General features: G+C 51.8%; 2 protein-coding genes across 4 annotated transcripts; one reads left to right on the top strand and one right to left on the bottom strand.

The window, feature by feature from the left end:
- Positions 1-1194: 1194 nt before the first annotated feature.
- Ppm1j (protein phosphatase, Mg2+/Mn2+ dependent 1J) lies at positions 1195-7316 on the bottom strand. Its single transcript, XM_050157596.1, has 10 exons — positions 6975-7316; positions 5635-5749; positions 4933-5220; positions 4628-4740; positions 4273-4357; positions 3699-3817; positions 3429-3492; positions 3163-3270; positions 2911-3062; positions 1195-2793 (listed from the first exon to the last, which is right to left on the bottom strand). The coding sequence occupies exons 1-10, from the start codon at positions 7295-7297 to the stop codon at positions 2646-2648; spliced, it is 1515 nt and encodes a 504-aa protein (XP_050013553.1). The 5' UTR covers positions 7298-7316; the 3' UTR covers positions 1195-2645.
- A 3226-nt stretch (positions 7317-10542) lies between these two features.
- Positions 10543-21576, top strand: Tafa3 (TAFA chemokine like family member 3). Of its 3 annotated transcripts, XM_050157588.1 has the most exons (8): positions 10543-11076; positions 11193-11328; positions 12426-12483; positions 14057-14145; positions 14260-14375; positions 15349-15498; positions 16312-16436; positions 18427-21576. In XM_050157588.1, exons 5-8 carry the CDS (start codon positions 14261-14263, stop codon positions 18436-18438), a joined length of 402 nt encoding a protein of 133 aa, XP_050013545.1. In that variant the 5' UTR covers positions 10543-11076; positions 11193-11328; positions 12426-12483; positions 14057-14145; position 14260; the 3' UTR covers positions 18439-21576. The 3 variants fall into 3 exon arrangements, with proteins under 3 accessions (XP_050013545.1, XP_050013544.1, XP_050013546.1); XM_050157587.1 differs by having other exon boundaries at positions 10543-11328; XM_050157589.1 differs by having other exon boundaries at positions 10543-11328; positions 17148-21576.
- The last annotated feature ends 3066 nt before the right edge of the window (positions 21577-24642 follow it).

Genomic DNA, 24642 nt, shown 5'->3' with positions numbered 1-24642 from the left:
CGGACCCGAGTCGGGAAAGTTGAGCGGCTCCCAGGGTGGGGTCAGCCAGGGCCGCTGCTGCCCTCGCGTGGCCAAGCAGCCCTCCTTCGCCCTAGCTGTGACCGAGGGGACCGGCTATGCCGAAGCTGCCCACTCTCTGCTCTAGGAATTACCGCGCTAAGTGTAACACGACGCTATCCCGAGCTTTGGAGGCCTTTTGCGATGTGCAGTCCCCAGCCACCGTCGTCGCCTTACAAGGAAGGCCCTTGCTTCCTTCGCCGGGAATTTCCCTATATCCTGTGAGGAGCACACTCCTGGAAGTGCTTCCGCTTCGCCAACTAGGAACTGAGCTCATACTCCTATTGTATTGTGCTGTTGAGCCCAGTCTGATGTGTTTCACAGTTACTTACCTGATCCTGTATGCCCTTCCTTATAAAGGGCCCAGGAGGTGGGTGTTAGAGGAAGTCTATCAGTATTTTATTTGCAAGTGCTGGATACTTTAAACACGCAGGTCTCTGGAATAAACTCACCCATTCCCTTTTGCCTGTAAAGAAACTGAGGCCCAGGGATGCGGTTTGGCAAACGATTTGTGACAGCAAGAATTTACAGTGAGGTGGACCATGACAGGTCCTAAGGAGCAGAGGCAGGTGGATCTTTATGAATTAGTTCCAGACAACCTTGGTTACATGAGACCCTGTCTCAAAAATCAATCAATCGAGCACTGGTCAAGACTTCCAGAGGTCCTGAGTTCAATTCCCAGCAACCACATGGTGGCTCACAACCATCTAGAATGAGATCTGATGCCCTCTTCTGGCCTGCAGGCACACATGCAGAGAGAACACTATACATAATAAATCTTTTTTTTTTTTAATCAATCAAATTTACAGTCAGGCCTACAGGGCACCTAGACCCAGGTGCTGGCTCCCCGCTGCCCCCCCATGCTCCTCCTCCAACCTGCCCTCTGCACCGTCTAACTTAAGTTCTGCTCATCACAGCTTTCAACCAAGACTTGCCGAATAAACGCATGTTAGAAGTCACGTGAAGTCTACTGCAGGTACGGCTGGGTTCTGGGCTTACACCTGTAACCTAGCACTCCTGAGAGAACAGGGTTGCCAAAGCTGTCTCAAACACAGGCAGATACGTACGAAGTCACTTGCTCAGGATCCGAAGCACAAACCACACGTTTGGCAAACCAGGCAGCTGAGGTGGTGAAAGGCAGTTTGGCACCTGAGCCTTTTAATTCATTCAGTAAGCGCTGGTTGGCTGTGAACAGAGTTGTTACTAACCACACGTCTCTGCCTTCACATAACGAACAGCCTACATGAAGAACACAGGCAACCTAACGTAGCTAACATTGATTGAAGCGTTATTACATGAACCTTGCTCACCCTACCCACACTAACTACGCACAGTTCTTATGAGGCAGTACTGTTATCTACACTTTATAGAGACATCATGGAGGCTCACAGAAGTTACAGGGGTGTTGGGGCAAAACAGTCGGACTTGAGAGTCCCTGCTCTTCACGGCTACTCCCCATTGGCTCCCCCTATGGGCAGTTATAATCCTGGAGGGTAACTGCCTTCGCAGCGTGTAGGGGTTGGGGGATATCCAGACCGGGAGGACAGGTGAAATAGGCATGAAATGGTAATGTGAGATTTAAAGCAAGCTGGAGCTCTGACAAGCCCACAGAGTTTGGAGGAAGATGGTGAAGCCAGAGAAGGAAATAGCAACCCGATCCTGCTTAGAACCAACTTCAAGTCTGTTCTGGGCACAATAAGGAGCCTCTGAAATTAGGGAGTTGGTGTCATAAAGAGCTAATATGACTAGGGAGGCAGGAATAAAGGCAAATATGAAAGATTTTTTAAATAATCAACAGCAGAGTCACACATCTCTTAATATTAAACATATTATGAGAACGTGTTGCTGAGGAATTCCATCCCTGTATGAAGAGCAATAAGTATATTTACACAAACTGAGCTGGCGCAGCCTAGGACACAGCTGGGCTACACTGCATCTACCATCATACAGGCAGCTGATTTCCCAAAACGTTACATGGCCCACATGATTGAAGCAGTTGAGAATTGTAATGAAGATACATAAGCCAGGTAGGGCCAACTGCGGGATTACTAACTTGAGCAGTCATGACGGTGGCCATAAAAGGATGAAGCAGAACTGTTATTTATGAGGGAAATGGTCACTTCAGTTTGAGGTGCACTGCTCGGAAGCACCAGAGTACCACAGAGGAGAGGATTGGGAGATGACTGGAGGCATGGGTCTTAAAGCTCAGCAAAGGTTTGGGCCAGACACACAGACTTGGTGGGTATCGGCAGATGGAAGAAACCGCAGCTGGATGAGGCAAATGCAGCCACTCGCGGCAAGCACACCGAGTGGGCAAAGAGGGCAGTAGACGAATCTGGGCAGTCACATTTTTAGGAATGGTCTGTTGTTCTTTCCATCACCTACTGTGCAGGTTCCAGTCAAGCAAAGAATGACACACACCTTTATCCATCTGGTTTATTTGTCAGTTGCTGGAATTCTGGATCTAGTGGGCTTTCCTTTGTCAATTAAATGGCCACTCAAGAGGCAGGAACACAACTTCATTTTTGGGACCGGGAGACGTATGGAAAGGCTGGGGTGGCAGTGAGAGAGGGATGGGGCTGAGCCCATCAGGAGTAACTGCCTGGCCCTCCCAGGGGGATGACGAAGACCGAGATGTCATCCCCGGAACCCAGCTTGTTGTTGGGGAGACGCCAGCCACGGTCCCGGGGGATGCCCCGGGCCCCCAGGACCAGAGCTTGGGCCAGAGCTGTATACCTGCCAGGAGCACATGTGCGCATTCATGTACCGACATGTGTACAGGAAGACAGAGACAGGCCCATATGTGGGTCTCCAGGCTTTGTTCCCCTTTGTCCCTTCCAGGCAACCCCCTACCTGCTGGGATCATTGGGCTCATAGGCCGACAGCACCTTGTCCACAGTGGCGGCTACCTCACAGTCACTGGTCACATCCCACAGGCCGTCTGTGCCCAGCACTAACACATCATCTGGACAGTGCTCATACTGCGTCAGGTCGTACACGCGTACCTGGGGCGGGAGGGGGGAAATGTGTGAGGTGTGAGGATTGCTCCACAGGGAGGTCGGAGACAAAGCCAGCCTGGGCCTCCTGAAGGGAAGGTGTGCTCACCTCGGGGAAGCAGGAGAGAAAAGGCTTGATGGGCAGAGTGGAGCTGCAGACCTTAAGGTTGTGGTCTCCCAGGCCTCGGGTCACCCCGATGGTGGCCATGACCCGGGCCTGAGGGAAAGGAGAAAAATGACTGCTCTTTAGTTCCTCTCTCGGACTCACGGAGACCATAGACCCCTCCCACACCTACTCTTTGGTGAAACCTCCACCTCCCTGGACAAGCTGTGGTGGGCCTTCATGCCCTCTCCCACCTCCACCACAGGGTTTACCTTTTTGCCCTCCCCACAGACCAGAGGAAACCTGAGATCCTCCAGCTCAATCTTTTTGTAGGCCCTGGGAAGGGAGGAGCAGAGGAGGCATCACCCAGGTGGCAAAGCCCCTAACCCCTTTGAACAGCATTCCCCCACACACAAGGCCTTCCAAGGACTGGCCGTATCCCCGACTCCCAGCCTGCCCCAGCCTGCAGCTTCCACCTCACTGCTGGTGAAGGACTGGTTGCATTGCCATGGGAACGGCCCCAGCTCCGAGGGAAGTGTTACCAGCCAGTCATATTCTGGTCCCTGTACAGCATCCTCTGCCCCAGCTCCTTGGGCTGAACTCTTCGGGGGAACTCCAGGTGGGTGAACTCACTGCCTAGCAGTTCTGGTTTCAGGAAGCCCTGAGGTTAGGAGGGGCCAGACAGGAGAGAGGGCATTACACCCATATGACACTCTGATACAACACAGAGCTGTTAAACTATAGCCGATCCTTCCATTGTACTGCAGACTTCTCCTCTAATATTAAACAAGTTAACCCATTCACCCCTCACAAAGGCCTGTGAGGCAGGAATCATAGTCACACCATTAGCAAAGTACACAAAGCAGGGTTCAGTCCCAGGCAACGCAGACAGAGAACCCACAAGAGGACGCTCGAAGGTAACGCCCTTGCTGGAGCCTTTGTTGTTCCCACCCTCCACCTCTGGCTCTGCTTCCTTCCTCAGCAGGGCCGACAAATGGCAGCGCAGACCTCTTCCTGTTGCATCACCCAGCACTCCACAGCCCACTTCCCGGGACAGTCCCAGTAGGTAGCTTTCTGGTACGGAAAGATGTAAGAGTAAACCTGGCCCCTACTTACAAGCAGCTGAAGACGCTGGCGCTCAGTCTCTGGTGTGAACTCCCGGGACATTGGAATGATTTCACCATTCCGGATAATGATGGCCCTGCCCAGAGACAGACGAGGCTTGAATCTGACTTTCTCAGACCCCTTCGTGGAGAATTCCAGAAGGATCAGACCCTCCCCATAATGAACCTGATGGGGCTTCACTCGGGCCCTCACCTTTTCTTCCCTTGTAGATAGTTCCAACCTTGCCTTAGCGCTGTCACGGCCCCACCCACCCCACCCCTCGAATCTTTTATACCTGACCCACTGCCACCTGACTGTCTGCTTCCCCATCATCCTGGAGAGCGTGGCCCCTGACATGGCCACTCACCTGCTGTCACCTGCATTGGCCACATACATCTTGCCTAGCAGGTACACCACGACCAGCGCACAGCAGCCCCCCTCCACTTGGTGGCCACGCCGCTCCCGAGCCATCTGCTCATCCTGCCAGGTGAGGAAGGGTCAAAGGGGTCACTCACCTGCCTCTGCAGGCCAGAGTGGGCGAGAGAAGGACCACAGAGGGTAACAGGACCAGGTTCTGCTCAGGCTTTCAGAGGTGGTGTGGATTCTGGGGGCCACCCATCCACTGACTCCCACCACACAGTGTTGACGGGCACAGGCCACCCACCCACTCACCATGAGCTGGAAGGCATTCTCGATGGCCCCTACTACCAGGCTCTCGTGGGTGACTTCCTTCTGTGGAGACCAGCAGGCCTGAGAGCCGACCACGTGTGACGGATCTGAGAAACCTGGGGTTCCTGGAGTGGATGGGAGACAGAGGGGAGGTGGCAAGGGGTCCTGAAGTATTTCTACTAGATCCTTCAGCTGCTCCCGGATGTGGCGATGCAAGAGCCGGGAAGCCATTTCAGCGGCTCCGCCACCAGCATGCCCGTCAAACAGGCCCCAGTAGTAGAAGCAGAGTCCCTGGTGAAGGAAAAGTCGGAAGTCAGTGGGGGACAAGGGTGACAGGGCAGAACAAACCAGTAAGCACCCATATAAAAATCATATAGGAGATCTGAGTGTAATAGTAAGGTAAAAGATTTATTCACTTATTCATGCAAGGCCTACTGTGTCAAGAGAAAGAAAAGGCAAATTCAAAATATGAAGGATCCAAAGATCAGCACTGATGATTAGTTAAATCATCCATAAATACATGAGCAGCTATGTTTTAAATGGAATAGTAAACATTCACGTGGAACTAATCTAATTGAAGCCACTTAGAGCTTCTGTGATAGAGATAGAACCTCTACACCTCTTGGATTTAGAACCAGGGCCCAAAATCCCTAGGGAGGGGTGTCACCACATCTCTGGAGGTTAGGAAAGAGGATAAAATATTACCTGGTTCCGGGGAGGCTCCCTGGAGGCCCCAGAAACACCCCTCCGGCTTTCCACATACACGACTTCACAGCAAGCCTGGTCCTCATTGTGCCTGCTCTTGCCAGCATTGATGACCCTGGCAGGCCAGAGAGGGTCCCACATCAGGTTAGACACCAGCCTAGGTCCTGGAATAACCCCACCTTAGACACACACACATCCTCTCCTGCCTGCTGGCCAAGCTGAAAAAGGTCACAGCTGCCTGGGCTTCCAGCCAGAGGGAAGAGGAGAAGGCGGGGCCAGCGAGAAGTAATGTCTGGGTGGCAGAATGTACCACCTCATAGAAACTGCCTGTCTCAGTTCCTTCATCCTTGGGCAAAGGAGGCTTTCTGGAAGGTGGTGCTGGGGGGTGTGGCCAGACAGGAGCAGTAAGTTTTACTTCCCTACTAATCAAAAATTTACATTCCTACCTCTAGTCTCAACCAACTCTGCCAGCGATTCTTGAGCACATCCACCCTCACCCTAAAACCACCCAGTGAAAGTTCCGATCTCTTTTGTAGTGTGGAAGTGCTCCAGCCCAAGTGGGGTAAGAGGAAAAGAAGGTCTACCTGGACTGGGCAAGAGTCTCTTAGCTATAGACTCCTTCCACGTGGGAAGCCGAGAGAGGAGGTGAGGGTGAGGGGCCACCCACCATTTCCCTCCACGACCTCAGTGCCCCCATGTCCCTGGTGGCTTGACTCGGTTTTTCCCGAAGATGCATTGAAAAATATTCATGTTTTCGGAGCACGCTGACGCTCGGCCGGTGCGAACCAAAGGGGTCTATTTCCTTGCCCTACCAGCATCTGTCTGTCTGCAGACCGGCATCCAAAGGGAACCATCACGGGCCGAAGGCGGACCCCTCCCCCGCCCCGGGAAGCCGGCGGCCTTCTGGTGTTGCGGGCTATTTCTGGGTGTGGAGGGGGAGGGGACCGGTAAGAAGGACTTGGAACTGGGGCGCTGGGGCCAGGAAGCGAGTGAACTAGTCTTTCCACCCGTGATCACCCGTGAAGGAGGAACTGCTCCTTCTCGAACCTCCCCTCCCTTAGCCTGTGAACCGCAAGTGGCGACTGTGAACCGGCCAACTCATCGTCGGTGCGCCATGCCTTCTCCCTAGGAGGGGACTGTCCTGAGCCGGCGAGGGGGAGGGTGGGAAAGGTCCTGAAGAAGCCTATTGAGGTTGCACCCCGTCCGAGAGAGGTCTGGAAGGGTGAAGACTCCTGGGAAGGTCCCCGGAAAGTCGTGCGGGGGACGCATCCCAGTGGCCGGGACGCGTCTCCTGGGAGGGTAGGAGTCCCATCCTCAGCTGGGAGACCAGGGGTGCTCACTCGGCATAGCCTGTGCTCCAGGGCAGGCGGCGACCGGTGTCGGGGGGACTTTGCACAGCCCGGCCAGTGTGGTCGTCAGCGCGTCGCAGCCCCCCGGGGCTCAGCTGAAGAAAGGTGGGTCTGGAGAAGCTCGCCCGAGTCTCTGCGGTCTTCAGGGGTGCCCTGACCTCGCTCCCAGGCCTCGCCGGGGGGCTCTTAGGCTTTTCTGAGGCGGCAGGCGGCGTGGAGCTCTCGTTGGGCAGATCGGGAGACTTAGGGCGGTGGGGCGGAGTGCCACCCGAGCTCACCAGGTGCGCCACAGCCGAGCGCACCCGGTTTAGCATGCTGCCTCCCTGCCCCGCCCTTGGCCTTGGCCCCGCCCCCTAAGAGGCCCCGCCCCTAGGACTCCAAGTAGGTGGTGCCCTCTCTTGATCCAGGCCAAACTTCCCCAGGCTCTAAATCTTGCGGGAACTGCCCCCACCAACTCCCCGCCTCTTATCGGCATCCCGTTGTCGTTCGGCCAGAGTGTCACAGGGGAAGGGGTCTGTTGTGGGAAGGAAGCGGAGAGAAGGAAATATTTCAGTCGTTCTGTAGGTTAGACATCCGCTAAATCTAATCCGTTAGAATTTACCTATTGTGACAGGGGTGGGCAAGGCAGCCTCCTCGCGTTCCGTTCGGGGTGGCCAGCCAGCATGGAAGCTTTGGAGCTGATGACTTCAGAGCGAAACATCCACTTGGTTGTGAAGCACTTGGTGCGATAACACCTCAGGCTGTAGCTGTTGAATTGAGAGGAGAGGAGGAGAGAATGGGAGGGGGGAGAGGAGGGGAGGGGAGGGGAGAGAGAGGGAGAGAGAGGGGGGAGAGGGAGAGAGAGAGAGAGAGAGAGAGAGAGAGAGAGAGAGAGAGAGAGAGAGAGAGAGCAGCGCTATACAAGCCCGGCAGCTGACCTCTCCAGGTCGGGAGTCCTGGGACAAAATCCTGGGCACTGTTCTGTCAAAGGTCACCTTCACATTCTAGAGAATGATTGTCACCCCCATCCCACTTTCCCAGAACGTTTCCTCCATATTTAGACTTCTGCTGGCCAGTTAGTTCAAAGGCTAATGGCATAATAAATAACTGCAATTATTGAGGACTTGCTGCACAAACACCACAGTGTGGGTCACACCCATTTTACAGATGAGGCGGGAGTGGACAGTCGCCTGTTATTTTATTAGACTTGCCCAAGAATCACACAGCCACTTAGAGAGCCATGCACATGTCAAAACCTGTTTCGATGCTAGTTTCTCTAGATTAGGAAGAAAGGCTCAGAAGGGAGCGGGAATCCTAAATTCCCACCCCTCAGAGGCTCCAGCAGAGCCCTGGTGCTGAGCAAGGTCTCTGGCTACCGCCAGGGGGAGACAAAAGCCAGTTTAAAAGCTTGTCTGGGTTGCAGGCAAGCCCACTGTTAGAACAGAGCTGGACCCAGCTCAGGTGGGCTGTTTTTCTGCCTTCCCGGTGGGAGAGGGTTACTGTCCTGCTTCCGAAAGCGGTCTGCCCCTACACTTTGGATTAGAGAGTCGATCATGTCCCCGTCTATCCCCAACATACGGCTCCACAGAAGTCAAGGCCCTTGAGGGAAGGAACCACAGTTCATAGCTGTAATTCGACCTGCAGGCTCCCAGTTGGTGCTTCCTGCTCATACCCTGGGATAACCTGCACCTCCCCAAAGAGGTGGTCATCTTGACCACTTCTAAATAAAAATTCTGCAGTGGTCATTCAAACAAAGTACACAGACCTGCTGAAATTATGCCCGAGTTTTGGGGAGAAAGATGAGGTCACCGGGGTGGAGCTGGGGTGCACTGGTTACAATTCAGACTCAAAACCAGCAGCAAAGGCGTCCAGGGACAAAGAACAGACTGCCACTACGGGTGTTTTCTTCATGTTTGAGAAAAACTGAAGCCAACTGTTTGATAAATTCCATAGTCTCGGTGGGAAGCCAAAGACTGGAGGAAGAAAAAATAACCTCTGGTTTTATTATTCGGTGTTTCTGGGACAGCTTACCTATCACTTTCCGGTGCCATCCAGCTTCCTGGCTCTCCACAGCATCTGTGATGTGGCCACCAAAATGGGCCACAGAGCTAGGGCCTTTCGACCCCTGAGGTCAGTTGCTCCCCTGTTCCCTGGAACCATTCTGGCCATTCTGGCTCCCATCCATAACCAAATTTGAGGATTCTCAGACCTCTGAAGTTCCCACCTATTCCTGGACCATCACACCTTTTCCATCCTGACTTCTCCACACCTGGTGAGAGGTCCTCTCCCTGAGGCAGTAGAAGGTGAGAGGAAAGGGGCGGGGGGGGGGGAAGCAAAGCAGGAAACGCACATTTATGAGATGTGTTCTCTCCTGGGAGCTGAGAGATATCCCTCAGTGGCAGAGGAGAACCAGGCCTGAGCCACAGAGGGAAACAGAGCATCCTCAGAACAAGCCCTCTTAGTCAGGCATGGTAGCACACATCTGCAATCCCAGGAGGCAGAGGCAGGAGGATCAGAAGTTAGTAGCTAGCCTGGGCTACATGGTAAGTTCAAGGCCAGCCATGGCTACATATTGAGACTTTGTCTTTAAGAGGCAAGGGCAATGACTTAGGTAAAGGTGCCAAGCCTGATGACCCCGGTTCGATCACCAGCACCTACACAGTGGAAAGAGAGAGAGTGAAAGAGAGGGGAGACCCCACCTCCTGTCCCAGTCTGTGTGCTCAGGACCTGGAACCAGGCTTATTCTTTGTTTCTCCTCTACACTTTACCACCTCCCCAAATCTTCCTTACGATAACAGGTGATCACCTCCTTCCTGTGAGGAGACAGATTCACAAATCACCTCTGCCCTCAAGTGTTTAATGCATCCAAAATATGAACCTGTTGAAATTTTGTAATTAGGATTACTTACCATTCTTCTGGTGAAGACACTAGAAACCTCGGATGTGGTTCCCAAGATGAAAGTCATATTTGGTATTCACAGGGTCATTCGCCAGCCTCTTGATGCCCTCCAGTCTGGTTCACCACCCTGGTACTGCCCCTAGTCCTTCTGGGTAGAAGGGCAGACCTTCTGTGCTGGAAGAATTTAATGTAATTCCCTTGTGGTATCAGATGGGAAACCCTGTGGTAAAGAACTTGGTGCAACATCAGAATCTTCCAACACAGTGGTCCTAGCTTCCTAGCCTGGAAAACAGCTCAAATAACACCGCAATGTCCTAACAAAGAAATGGGTTTGCTCCCCTTCACTCTCTCCTCCCTTCATTTTTTTTTTTTTTTTTTTGATTTTTTGAGACAGGGTTTCTCTGTAGGTTTTTGGTTCCTGTCCTGGAACTAGCTCTTGTAGACCAGGCTGGCCTCGAACTCACAGAGATCCGCCTGCCTCTGCCTCCCCAGTGCTGGGATTAAAGGCGTGCGCCACCACCGCCCGGCTCTCCTCCCTTCATTTTGAGATATGGTCTGGCTAAGCAGCCCTCGCTGGAATGGAACCCCGTGTAAACCGTATAGACAAAGCTGTCCTCAAACTTGCAGGCAACCTCCTGCCCCTCCTCTGTCCCTATCTCTGCTTTTTTTCCTCCCTTTGGATAGGGTCTCACACTACAGCCCAGGCTGCGCCAGAATTCGTGACAATTCTTCTGCCTCAGTCTCCCAAGTTCTGGGATTATATGTGTGAGCTGCTCTGCGTGGTCTGAAGAACTGGATTTTAAGATTTAAGGAGCTCAGATTTAAATATTAGCCTACAGATGGTGTAGGTAAAGACAACTCCTAGCCCCAACGCCCACCCGAATCCCTACCAGAACACCACCTAACTCCCTTGAACCACAGGGCTGGGGGCCACATTCCTGGAGGTTTCAGGGACCTGTTTCTAATTGTCGCGTCCGTGAATACAGAGCCCGTGGGCTTCTACCCCTGATCTCGCCCTGCGCCACCAGAGGCCGCTGCGTACCAGTTGCGCTCATCCTCCCCGCAGAGCGCCCCACGCTGTCTCGAAGGAGGCAGCGGTACCCGCAAGGGTTGAAGCAGCAGGGACGACTCCCAAGACAAGCGGCTGCGCGCTCGCCAGTCTGAAGGCCGCAAGCTCTGGAGGACCCGGCTGACCTCTCCCTCCTCTCAGGGCTGGTGGGTCCAGGCCCGGAGCATCCCGGTGCTCAGAGCCGAGTTCACTGGGATGCCGGCTTAGCCATTGCCCTGTTCTCCTGGGGCACAGCAACTTGATAACGACTGATCGATCACAGACGGAGCTCGGGACCAGACAACACCCGACCTGGCAACTCCGGGGAAGAGCCCGCCTCTGTGAGTCTCGATCACAAGCTCAGAGGCATCAAAGACCTCAGGCCAGAAGGTTGAACCAGGACCACTGCTCTGGAGCAGGTGGGTACCAGGATTAAGAATGGGCGCTGAAAGGGGACAGGAGCAAGCAAAGCAAGGTCAAATGTTGTTGCTGACCCCTTGCAGGCAGCTCTTTCAGCATCACCTTAGTCTGAATTGGAGAATGGGGAAAACAGCCCAAGGAAACTGAGGTAGACGCTGAAGAGCAAATCCCAGAAGCCTCGTCCTCCAGCACCGAAGGAGGAGAGAATAGAATGCCCGAAATCCTGAGTCCCCATCTCCCCCAAGTCTCTGAGCATTGAAGTACTTAGGAGAAATACCTGAGTTGGATGGGACCCTGGGAACTCCCAGAAAGAAATAGGATGTCACCAAGAGAAGAACGGTGTTTGCAATAGTCAAAATGAGCCCCCTCCCCGCCACCTGGCACAGACTGGAAGGGGAAACCCACTCGGAAAAGAGGCAAATCTAGAAGGGTGGAAACACACCCACCCTCTCCACCACCCTCGTTCCCCTCTCTAGGCCTTTCCAGAGCTCGGCCACTTGTGTGTTTCAGTATTACTTCTCAGTGGAGACTGGGTGAGGACAGGACCTTGGGGGAGAATGGAGAAGCTCTTGTGGGCTGTGCACTGAAGCTGAGACCTGTTGCGCCGCTAGGCTAGCCCTCTGGAAGGACAGTTGTAGAATTAAGCCAGCTCCAGAAGAGTCCTGGAAGCCAGGCTCATGATGGGTTGGAGGTGGAGGCAAGGGGAATTTGGAGACCTCGGGATTCTCCCCCAGGGAAGACAAAGCTGTCAGACTTTGCATGATTCTCTGACCTATCTCTGTCCCAAGACCAGAGAGACGACAGCCCTGGTCCTTATAGCCTCTTACCTCTGTCTGCTTCACTCCTGGGAAAAAGGAAAACCCAGCCTCTCGTTTCAGGTCACCTCCCCCTCAGCTTTCCATAGTCTGGGGGAGAAGGGCAGGGGAGTAGGGACAGATCCCCAGAGCAGAAATAACTGCCTTTGCCACAAGAACAGCCTAAGCTGTCCATCCCAATCCCTTATTCTCATCCAAGTCCAAGCTTTCTCTTAGCTTCTGCAGGGGTCTGGCCTCTCTCTGTTATGAAGTTACCTCCAAATTGCTCCCTACTTATCCAGGTGGAATGAGTCTGAGACCAGCAGATGCACAGACAGAAGCCTAAAGACTCCAGGAACGGTAAGTGAGACAGCTGGAGATATCTCCTCCAAGGGAGCAGCTATGTCTCTTGGTCTGGCCCCTGGTATTCCTAGTCTGAGCTGGCACTTGCTGGGGCCAGTGATCTAGGCCAACCCTTGACCTCCAGACCTCCTGGGGCTCTTCCTGTCCTCATCTGTGGCTAGTTTCTCCCAGCGCCTTTGTGCTTCCGTTTCCCTGTTTCTCTCTGGTTCTTACCCACCCTCTGGTATAGACGTCTGAGGTCCTGTTTGGTTCCCAGGAGAAAGGAGGAAGAGAGCAATGAGCCTAGGGTAGACTTCTGGGTCCCAAGTTTGCGTGCTGTCAACCTCGAGCAAAACATTTAACTTCTAGCCCAGGCTTGTCTCTTCCTTCTTTCCTTTATTTAGTTTAGTGTGTGTGCAGGGTGTATGCACGTGTGCACCCACGTGAAGGCCAGGGGAAGCTGTCTAGCAGAGGCCTCCTGCCCTGTTACTCTCCACCTTACTCCCTTCAGACGGGGTCTTTCCCTGAATCCATCACTAGGCTGTCCAGTGATCCAGGGATCTTTTTACATCGTCTAGATTTTTACATCTGTGTTGCTATTCTCACATTTGCTCAGCAAGTCCTCTTACTCACTGAGCCATCCCCCTCAGCCCCGTGTTTTGCTTTTGTTTGTTTGAGATGGGATCTTCCTATTTAGCCCTGGCTAGCTTGGAGCTCACTGTGTAAACCAGGCTGGCCTCACACTACCAATGATCTCCCTTTGCTGCTACCTCTAAAGTGCTAGGATTACAAGCATTTCTCTCTCTCTCTCTCAAAAATTTAAATCATGAGCCGGGCGGTGGTGGCGCATGCCTTTAATCCCAGCACTTGGGAGGCAGAGGCAGGCTGATCTCTGTGAGTTCGAGACCAGCCTGGTCTACAAGAGCTAGTTCCAGGACAGGCTCCAAAACCACAGAGAAACCCTGTCTCGAAAAAAAAAACAAAAAAAATTTAAATCATATCAGATTGAATTGCACTGCTGCTACAGTCCCACGATTTGAAACTCAAATACATAAAAAGAAAGAAATTGGTGGGAAAAAATAATTCTTCCTCCTACTTCCATCTTCTAGACAAGAAACAAATTTCCCTTTTTAATGGCAAACAATGCACACTTTCCGGACATGGTGTGTACGTATTAAGTAAAACACGCCCTGCCGTGTGTGTACACACCTCCTGCTTGTTGTCCCCCCCTCCCCCATAAGACTGGATTCTCACTAGAGTCTACCGCACACATCATTGCAAAGTTCTTGGATGGTTTTGGTTGTGTTGTGTTGTGTTCTGTATTCCCAGCAGTTTGGAGGGAACACATTTTCAGATTCTCCACAGTGTCCTCCGCTCCTTGGCTGACGCCTGTGGGGGTCATAGCCAAACTTTTTGAGCTTTATTTGTAACATGGGCAATGGCAATCCTTTGTGCAGCAGAATGCAGTCAAGAGCACACAAGTGAGGTGTCTGGATGGAGAGCTCAAAAAGTGGGAGTCAGCATCATTGTCTCCCACATGGCACAGCCCTTTAGTTCGCTCTGCAAAATCTCTTAAATGTCTCCTCCACAGGCCCTGCCTTCCTGTCCCCTGGTCCTTCTGTATCACTCGTCGCCTCCCACAGTGGCATCTTTTCTAGCTGCAAGCTGCCTGGGGACAAGGTACGCATTCTGTTACCCTTGGGGCTTCTAGAGCAGGGCACAGAGAAGGGGCTGAACCTGAGTGCAGGGGACCATCTGCCCTGAGCTAAGCGGGGTATGTACTTCTCTCCATAGGATGAGTGAGCGGACCACGAGCAACTGGAGCCCAGGCAGCTGGGTGCTAGCGCTGTGCCTGGCCTGGCTGTGGACACGGCTGGCCTCTGCTTCCTTGCAGCCTCCCACAGCCACAGGTTTGGGGAAGGTGGTGAGAGACTAGAGAGGACTTTCCTAGGACATCTGGAGAGCTAGAAGGCACTCCACCCCACCCCACAAAGCAGGCAGATCTCTGGGGCAGAGTAAACTTTGCAGAGGTGACTCCTCTGGCCACCACCCAGGAAACTGCCCTCTTCTGCGGCCCGGTCCAGAGAAGGTCTGGGTAGACACATTGGTACTATCCTTTCCAGAGGGAAGGTGCTCTACAGTGAGAGGCCCTCGGTGGAGGCTTAAGTCTAGTCTCCTGGCCTAATTCTGGGGTTTTCCTTCTGGGATGGCTAAAGCCTCTGTAAGCGGATGATCCTCCCCCACGCATTGTAAGCCCTGGGGCCCTTGCCCTCACCCTGAGAAAGTGGAAGGTGGGGGCTGGTGTGTAACTCCAGCTTTCAAAGAGTCATGAGTGTGGCCTCAGTGGGGTGGGGTGGGGTAGGGAGGTAACACAAGGTTTCATCTGCTCTTCTCTCTTTTACCTTTAGATAACTCTCTCTCTCTCTCTCTCTCTCTCTCTCTCTCTCTCTCTCTCTCTCTCTCTCTCTCTCTCTCTCTCTTTCTCTCTCATCTGTCTCTCTCTGTCTCTCTCTCATCTGTCTCTCTCTGTCTCTCTCTCATCTGTCTCTCTCTCTGTCTCTCTGTCTTTCTCTCCTTTCTCTCTGTCTGTCTCTCTGTCTCCTCTCTCTCTCTCTCTCTCTCTCTCTCTCTCTCTCTCCCTCTCTCTCTCTCTTTCTCTCTCATCTGTCTCTCTCTGTCTCTCTGTATGTGTGCATGTTGAAAGTATGAACTGAGCCCGCGCCTCTGTGCTAGGAAACACTACCCCTGAGTTGCATCCCCAGCTCTGGGTACCTCTTAAATGACCTAGGAGGAGAAATTGGGAACCTGCACCTGGGTGGGAGGGAGGAGAGCAGGTTGGAGGCCTGCATCTCCTGACCTTTCTTCCCCTGCTGGCCCATTCAGTCCTGGTAAAGCAGGGCACCTGTGAGGTGATCTCTGCGCATCGCTGCTGCAACCGGAACCGCATCGAGGAGCGCTCCCAGACTGTCAAGTGTGCCTGCCTCTCTGGCCAGGTGGCGGGCACTACAAGGGCAAAGCCCTCTTGCGTGGATGGTGAGTGTATGGCCAGGCCCTGCGCAGCCAGGTGGGTAAGGAGGCCCAGAGCAGAGATAAGAAAGTCTGTTTAGGCCTCCCCATCTGCTGAGGATCCAGTTTCATAGCCATCTTGGGGTTTACCTTATCAGTCTCAAGTAATGGAGATCGTCTTGGAGGAGAGGGCAGACATGACCTGCCCTGTGTCCTAGAGGAAGAAAGCTCTGGTTACAGGCCACACACACCTGCCATCTGGTTCACACGCACAGGGATGCATTCCCGCACACTAGTTCCTCGGCCCACATCTTCCCCCAGAGAGGTCTTCTATGAGCCCCCTCTTATTTCCAGCCTACCTGTGCCTTCTCCTTAGGGTCACATGTGATCCCTCATATGGTACACCCACGTCCCTTCCTTTCTGCCCACACCTGCGTTCCCACGCTCTGGCAGCATCTGGATCACCATGCTTACCCTCGCTAGCCCGCATGCCAGCTTCTACACTCCTGGACGTGGCTTGGACAGCAGTTTGTATGCACTAAGGAGAGTACTGACGGTGGTACCTCTCTGCTAGGGACAGCTGCCTCAGACTCAGCATCACCTGCCTCCCAGCTTGGTGTCCTTCTGCCTTCTGGGTGTGAGGCAGTGAGGAAGTTGATTGGGATAGTCCCCGGCCCTCAGCCTAAGTACAGTGCTGCCCCCTTGGACAGCCCAGGTTAGGGGGAAGAGAAGGAAAGTTGGTCATCAAAGCTCAAGCTATGTGGGCAGGTACATCCCATTCCCAGACCAGCTGTGGGGTTCTCCCAGAGCCTAGAGCCTCACCTGCCTCCCGCCCCACAGCTGCCATCGTCTTGCAGAAGTGGTGGTGTCAGATGGAGCCCTGCCTGCTGGGGGAGGAGTGCAAGGTGCTCCCGGACCTGTCAGGGTGGAGCTGCAGCAGTGGACACAAGGTCAAAACCACCAAGGTATTGGAGTGGGTGCTTCATCCTCCCCGCCTGTTCCCCTTTCACCTGGGGCAGCACAGGGGCCAAGCCCTGGAGGGCCAGGACGGCAGCGCCATGAGATGGGCGGCATGTGACCCATAAGAACACGTTCCAGACAGTCTCCTGAGTCTGTCTCCACTCTAGGCACTGCTGCCAAGGGTGCGGTTTGCCCTTATTGGCAAAGCTGACGTTCTGCCTGCCTTGGCTTTCTCCTCTTTGCTTAGCATGGGTTTACTACTAGAAAATATCAGGCCTTTAAAAAGAAAGTAGAGCAGGCCCTAGTGGCACACATCTGGAATCTTAGCACTCAGAAGGAAGGTCAGGGGTTCAAGGGTATCCTGGGCTACATATACCTGTCTTAAAAAAAAACAAAGAGGGCTGGAGAGATGGCTCAGTGGTTAAGAGCGGTGCCTGCTCTTCCAAAGGTCCTGAGTTCAATTCCCAGCAACCACATGGTGGCTCACAACCATCTGTAAAGAGGTCTGGCGCCCTCTTCTGGCCTTCAGGCATACAGCCAGGATATTGTATACATAATAAATAAATAATTAAAAAAAAAAACAAAGAAAGAGAGAGAGAGAGAGAGAGAGAGAGAGAGAGAGAGAGAGAGAGATTGCCTAAGGGAGGAAAAAGTGGAGACCTAGGAAATTCCCTAGGCCACTCAGGGAGGAATTTTTTCTAATATCTGAATTCCAGACCCAGTAACCACTCTGCCTGCCACCTCTGCCGCGGACTGTCCCCTGTCACTTACACTGCTCTTACGGCCATTAACTCCCCGTAGTTCCTACCTGCCCTCCTCTGGTCAAATTGATCTGTCCTCAGTGACAGCAGCCAAGAAGATTATTATCACCATGGCTCGCTGCCTGCCCCACAAAACAGGGGGGCAATTAAAATTTAATCAAACTCTTTAGCAGTTCCATGTGTGCCTTGGCTAATTAGTTGCATGTCGTTGTCATCGTCGTCTGTGCAAATGAGTGACAGGCCAAGGCAGTGTCTCTGACCCTGTCCCCATCGTGCACAGCAAGAAGGTTAACAAACAGAAGCAAAAACAGGTTCTAGGATTCTGAGAGGGGGGGGGGGGTATCATAGCACACGTAGCTAGCTACAGCAAGAGACAGTTTGGGGGCTGGAGAGATGGCTCAGTGGTTAGGAACACTCTTGCAGAGGACCAAAGTTAATTCCTTGTACCCTCACGGCAGCTCACAACTATCTATAACTCAGTCCTAAAGGATCCGATACCCTTATGTGGCCTCCCTAGGCACCAGGCACACATGTGGTGCACAGACATTCATTCAGATACAACACCCATATGCACAAAACTTAAAAAAAAAAAGGAAGGGGGCTGGAGAGCTGACCCAGTGGTTAAGAGAATTGGCTGGTCTTCCATAGTTCCTGAGTTCAATTCCCAGCAACCACATGGTGACTCACAACCATCTATAAAGTTGGATCTGAAGCCCTCTACTGACATAAAGTCATATAAGCAGGCAGAGCACTGGCATACAATAAAATTTTTTTTAATTAAAAAGAAAGAAAGAAAGAAAGAAAGAAAGAAAGAAGGAAAGAGAGAGAGAGAGAGAAAGAAAGAAAAGAAGAGGGTTTGGCTGATTAGAAGACTGGAAAGCCTGTCTATAGGCAGCAAAGGGAGACAGACATTCTGAGATGCTTATCAAGACTTGCAAAGTGGGACCCATCACAGAGCTTGGGACATTTGCCATACTGTTACAGGGTAGGGTTTGTGGCCTAAAAGGTAGATCACAACCTTTGCAATTTGTGTAGTGACTCAGAAGCAAACAGTGGTGACACTTGTCTGAGTGACGTCAGCGTGGACCACCAGGCCACCGTGTCCAGCTTGGATGGCTTTAGGAGACCAGCAGCAGTGACCTCTAAGTGATTTGCATGACCCAGTGCTCTCTGGTATGCTACAAAGGCTGACTCTCTGTTGATTTCTCTAACCTTCTAACCACTTGCTTTCTAGGTCACACGATAACCCTCGGGGTCTTGGCTTAGATAGGACAGTCTGGATTGTCTTGATTGTCTGGATTGAAGAATGACTTCTGGTCACACCAGCCAGCAGATGTGAGGACTCATTTACCCAGACATGTAGTCCCATGTGCCCCATGTCAAATGCAACATCAGACTGGCAAGTTAGTCTGCTGCTTAGCAGAAATGCTTGTATCTTCGGTACATACTTAAGATATGTGCTCTCTTATGAACAAAGGCGTAATCCTGTCCTTAAGGAATATCTTGTCAAGTTAGGGAGTGGATGACAGACATCAAACAGTTTAAAGTGTGTGGTACCATGGCCTCTGAGCTACCTGCCATGGGTGTGGTGGGGATGGGTGGATGAGAGTCTCATTGATCTTTGACTGTCTCCTGATCACAAGACACAAAGTCATGAAGTCCTGCACCCCCGGCAAGATGCTAAGATGTTAAAGGAGACACTGTCCCCTGATGCCAAGCCAGGGGAATCTATTTTGTCAGTGCTGGAAAGTAGAGATGAGTTCCAACAACTCCTTAGCCCAGCTCTGTAGAGGCAGGGTGTGTGGCTCACACCCTTTGCTGTCCAAGGGATGGACAGGTCCTTGGGACCATCCCCACCTGAACTTCATGTGGTTTTTGTTTTTGCTTGTTTTAGTGGATGAGGAAACTGAGTCATAGAGGGATGTGATGGCTTGTCCAAGATCTCACAGTCCGAGCTTCCAAAACTCAGATGCTGAGATTCCAGGCTGTCTTCATGGTAATTTAATGTAGAGAGCGGAACCCTGCAAACACTGTCTAAATAGCAGCAGCATGTTTCCTGGGAGATGGGACTTTGAGTGAGGCCACTGATCTCCCATCCACAAAAGTCCAGAATTCTACACACTGCAGAGTGGGGTACATCTCAGTCCCCCAGATCCAACCAGTCCCCACGATAGCCCAGAGGTCACTCGGCTCAGTTGCAGCTGTAGCACTGTGAGCTGGCATTCGTTGCCCTCTGGCACTTCTCTTCTGAGAGCCTCAGCCATCTCCCTAGATAGGTACCTGGAAGGCAGCGAGTTAGGCAGAGTACAGCTCAAAGTTGAAGGTCTTCAGGTTGGCCTGATAGATGGCTTGGGAGTAGCATCCCGGCTTACACTCCTCATCAAGGCCTTAGGGAGTGGGGTGTGTTAGAGACCAGCCTGGACGATGCCCCATCCCTGAGAAGGCAAATCAGGGATAGTTTAGGATGGAGTCTTAGCTTCCCCTATCTCCCTAAGCATTTGACTAAGACTCTGATATCACCCCATCTCGGGGCTTATTTTTGTTTTTGCTAAATGAGATGAGCAGTAATGTTAAGTTCAGAAGGCAGGCCTCTAACAGTCTCTGCATACAGCAGGACCACAGGCTAGGGCGCCCATGAGAGGCCAAAGGCTGTCACAGTCTCCTTCCACACTGAAGAGTGGAGGTCGGAGGACAGGTGGAGGGGTTGGCAAATATTTTCTGGAAAGAGCCGGAAAATGAATCTGCTATATTCTGCGGACCACATTGAGTCTCTGTGACATATCCTTTGTTTTGTCTTGTTGTGTTTTAAAAACATTTCAGAGCTGTCAATGCCACCTTGAGCTCTAGGGTGGAAGAAACACCTTGTGACCCATTTCAGGTGTTTGTCACCCCTGACACCCGAGGGACAGCTGAAGGCCTGGGACGGCCTCTCATCCTCCTGGCTTGCCCTCTGGGCCCTGGAAACCTGAGCACAGGGTGAGGGCTGGCTTTGTTTTTCTCCTAATGCGCAGGGAGAGATGGGCGGGTGAATTATTCAGGTTACAAATGAGACAGCTTTGGTGGAGCAGACACGAAAGCCCGCTTTCCTGGAGGTCGGAAGGCAGGTTCTGCAGGCTGCTGTGGAGCCTAGTGACGGAACGCTGGGAGAAAAGGGGGGCTCTCTCGTCCCTCCTTCCTGGACACTGTCAAGGTCTTGCTTCAGCACCCCCCCCCCACACACACACCAGCTGTGCCATCCATGTGAGCTGGGGTTGGAGTGGGAAGTGTGGAGGTGATGCCCACAAACTCCTGAGAGCTACCAGCTTCCCGCAGCCCCCACCTGCCTTAGTGTCCTGATTCTGTACCTCCCTTGGCCCCCAATTCATTGTGTAAAGTCCTCCAGGCCTTCCCTGCTCCTGACCTGGCCATGAGGTTGAGTTTATTTGGTAAACTCTGAGGTGTCTGTGTATGACCAGGAGAGCACCCCATAAGAAGGTCTGGCAAAGAAGAGAAACTGTTCTGCCTCCCCACCTCAAGCTCCCCAAAATTCCGTATCCAACCAAGTCCAAATCTATCTGTGTCTTGTAGCTATCCAAATAACAGTCTAGAAATAAATGAGTTTTCTCGGACCATGAGGTTCCTGGAGTCAGTTTTCTCCCTCTTTGGTGAAGGCACTTCAGAGCCTCTGAAGTTCGCCGGAACCCCGAGACCCTCAGCTCCACAGGCCTTAGGGAAGTTGACAACTTTAAATCACGTCACTGATGACTGCTGGCCTCCTGGCAGTTTCATTAAAGTCTGTGAGTGACATTCTGGGTAATAACCCCAGACAGCTCCACAGCACTGAGACTGCAGCTCCCTAAAACCACAGAATTACAGCTGCGAGGTGTTTGAGAAGCCAGCTAGCCAACCCTTGCATTTGCCAGCCGAGGAGAGAGTAGTTCAGGAAGGTTAAGTAATTCGGTCACACGCAGTCACACAACAAGCTGATGGCATGCCCTGCCCAGCGAAGCAACACTGAGTTCTTCCCACCATTATGTATCCCGTTTTGTACCCCGGAATGGATGGGGACTGAGAAGGAAGACAGGGTGAGAGTCCCACTCTAGAATCACCCAAAGCTGGGAGGGCAAGCAATAGAGGGGAGAGGAAAGGGTAGAGGAATGGGAACAGGTAGAGGAAATACACAGAGGGAGGAAGGGGGCAGGCTGAACATCACCACTTCAGGACTTCAAACCTCAGAACAAAATGGAACAAGACTGATGTCGCCTGGAGAAGAACGGATCTTGGTCTTTTCTGGAGGAGGCAGCATGAAGCCCTGTCAGTCCTTGGCAAACTGGGCCTGGTGTTGCATACCTACGACCCTAGCACTTAGGAAGCCGAAACAGGAGGATGGGGAGGTAAAGGCCAGTCTGGACCACACAGGGACCCTGTCAAAAGAAAAACAAGAACAACAGAAAGAGAATGGAAAGCCTGTGGCACTGGGATGCCATCTTGGGGCTCCCAGGTTCTTTATGTCTTGTGCAAATTATATTTTTTTGGTTTTTTTTTTTTTTTTTCAAATGAATGTTATTGAAACATAGGCTATAGGCTATGTTTATGTGCTTATTACTGGCTATGATTATCTTTGTGCTGTGACAACATATTTGAGTCATTGGGAAGAGACCACAGGACTCTCAAAATGAAAATAAACTCCGTGGAAAATTTTTGTCAGTCTTTGCAATGTGTTTTACTGTAGCCTTTTAAAAGTGTACCCTCGCAATCTAGAAACTGATGACTGCATTTGAGTCCTGTATTTGGGGAGCTGTTGGAGGGGGCTGCTTGTTCTGTCTGGCTGCCCAGAACCGAAATAACCACACAGGTACTGTATTAATTAAATCACGGCTTGGCCCATTAGCTCTAACTTCTTATTGGCTAACTCTTATATTAACTTAACCCATTTCTATTAACTGGTATATTGCCACATGGCAGTGGCTTACGGCAAAGATTCTAATTGGCTTCTGTCTCAGGCAGAGGATCCATGGCATCTCCCTGACTCCACCCTTCTTCCTCCCAGCATTCAGTTCTGTCTACTCTGCCTACCTAAGTTCTGCCCTATCAACAGGCCAAGGCAGTTTCTTTATTCATTAATGCGAATCACAGCGCACAGAGGGGACTCCCACACCAGGGAGCTTTGTTTTCTCTTTTGATCCTGTGCCTGTGTACCTTTAAATCCTTTTTGGTGTCTCTTGTGATATCTAACAACAACAAAACCCAGAGACATAAAGCCTAAGGCTGTCCAAGGGAAAGGCCCGGAGCAGACGACGCCACTCAGATGCATCAGGGCCCACATCAGTTCAGTTGCTCCTTCCCCAGCTCATGCAGCTACTATATTTGAACTTCAGCAAGATAACTGCACATGCACCCTCGTGTAAAGATGGGGTTGTGCAGGTATGTGTGCAGCTGGCATTCCTACATCTGTGGAGTTTGGCATCTCCACGCCCTCAATCGAGCATGATGCTCAGAATGTATAGAAACGAGCTCAGCCTCGACACTGACGGAGGCAGGTGACCGGGCTAGGGCACACTGGCTGTTCACAGCCCAGCACACAGTATACACTCCCACTCCACCCGTGTGGCTGAGATGGGTGAGTGTGAGTAGCTAGCTGGTCCTTGAAGTCAGTCCTTGGGATGTGATTTGTCACCAAGCGTGAGTGTGGCCGTAAGTGTATTTGGAGTAGATGCGTGGGCTGAGCATACAGAGGACCAGAGAACTTTTCAAACCACTCCTGAGGGCAGAGATTCCCTTTATCCTCCCCCACAGCATCAAAGCCGTTACCATGGAAATCGCTCTTGTTGTCTGACTTGACACACACAATGCCCCGCCCAAGCATCCTGGTCTGTCTTAAGCACAGACGGGCAGACAGTCCAACTCTGAGTTGTTCATTTGTTGTTACTGCTTCTGGGTTTTTGTTTCTTTTTTTCTTTTCTTTTGTTGTTTTCTTGAGACAGGTTTCTCTATGTAGCCCTGGCTGTCCTGGAACTCGTGCTATAGACAGGGCTGGCCTCGAACTCAGAGATCCGTCTGCCTCTGCCTCTGCCTCCCAAGTGCTGGGATTAAAGGCGTGTACCACCACCAACCTGCTTCTTCTGTTTATTTTTTAGAGACAGGATCTTGTTGTGTAGCCCAGGCTGACCTTGAACTCATGGCAATCCTCCTGCCTCAGAAACCCCAGGTCCAATGATATTTAGTCATGAGTCCCTAACGGTGGGCATTCCCAGCAGCTTCTTCTCATCAGATGCACGAGGTCTCCACACACAGTAGAACTAACTGGCTGAGCTCCTGAGAGCAGAAGAGAGTGCCCCGGACTCCTGTGTCTCCTGTTCCTGCTCAGTCTCCCTGTGCTTTCCCTCCATAGCTACAATATCCACCATTATTCTACAACCAGCTGACTGAGGAACGAAAGAACTCTGACCTAAGGTGAGTGTGGTGGTTTACACCTGTGACCCTAACAGTGGGGGTGGGCGCAGGGCAAGGGTTGGGGGCAGGATTCTATGAATTGAAGACTAGCCTGGGTTGTGTACCGAGTTTCAATCCAGCCTGTCTCAACAAAACAAAACAAAACAAAACAAAACAAAACAAAGCAAAGCAAGGGGCGGAAGAGCTGGCTCAGCCATGGAGAGTTCGAGTGGCTCTTGCGGAGGTTCAATTCTCAGCGCTGACAGGGAGTCCAGGAACATCTATAACTCTAGTTCCAGGGGAGCTGACGCCCTCTTCTGCCCTCTAATGAGGTATGCAGGTGGTGCACACACATACCGCAAGGCAAAGCACTCATACACATAAAATAAATAAAATCTAAGAAGTAAACCTTTTTAAGTTAAAAACAATATAAAAATCTCGATCTAGCTGCTGAATGTTTCTGCAGTTGTGGGTTTTTTTTTTTTTTTTGTTTGTTTTTTTATTACCTGAAGGGAAACAGCTGCGTCACCGCTCTCAGGTGGATTCCTAAAGGATAACCTCAGCTGAATCAAAGTGAGGATGAGACTCCTCATTGCCAGTTTTGCCTGGGAGGAGAGGCTGGAGGTACCTATGCGTGCTTTATTTGATTGCATTTCCCAGTTCATTGATTTGTGTGCGGAATGTGTGCATATGCAGGCCACAGGTCGACATCGAACATCTCTCTCCGCTGGTCTTCTCCTCCTTTGTTTGTTTGCTTGAGGCAGGGTCTCTGAAGCCAGGGCATACAAACTGTCTAGACTGCCTGGCCGGAGAGTCTCTCGGATCCTCCTGTCTCTGTCTTCTGTGACAGGATTACGAGGGTGCCACTATGACCATTATTTAAAAAAAAAAAAAAAAAACCTAGGTAGTGGCTAGAGTTACAAACTCAGCCTTCCTGTCTACACAGGAAGCATTTCACCTCTGAGTCACCTCCCCAGCTTCCCTTAAGTACTTACATGTGTGTTTTAAAAATATTTTTACTTTTTTCTTTTATCATTTG

Source organism: Alexandromys fortis, unplaced genomic scaffold (genome assembly GCF_014885135.2).
Source record: "Alexandromys fortis isolate MF-2015 unplaced genomic scaffold, M_Fortis_MF-2015_v1.1 scaffold_78, whole genome shotgun sequence".
In the NCBI taxonomy this organism is placed as follows: Eukaryota; Metazoa; Chordata; class Mammalia; order Rodentia; family Cricetidae; genus Alexandromys; species Alexandromys fortis.
This window is presented reverse-complemented; position numbering and strand designations above follow the sequence as displayed.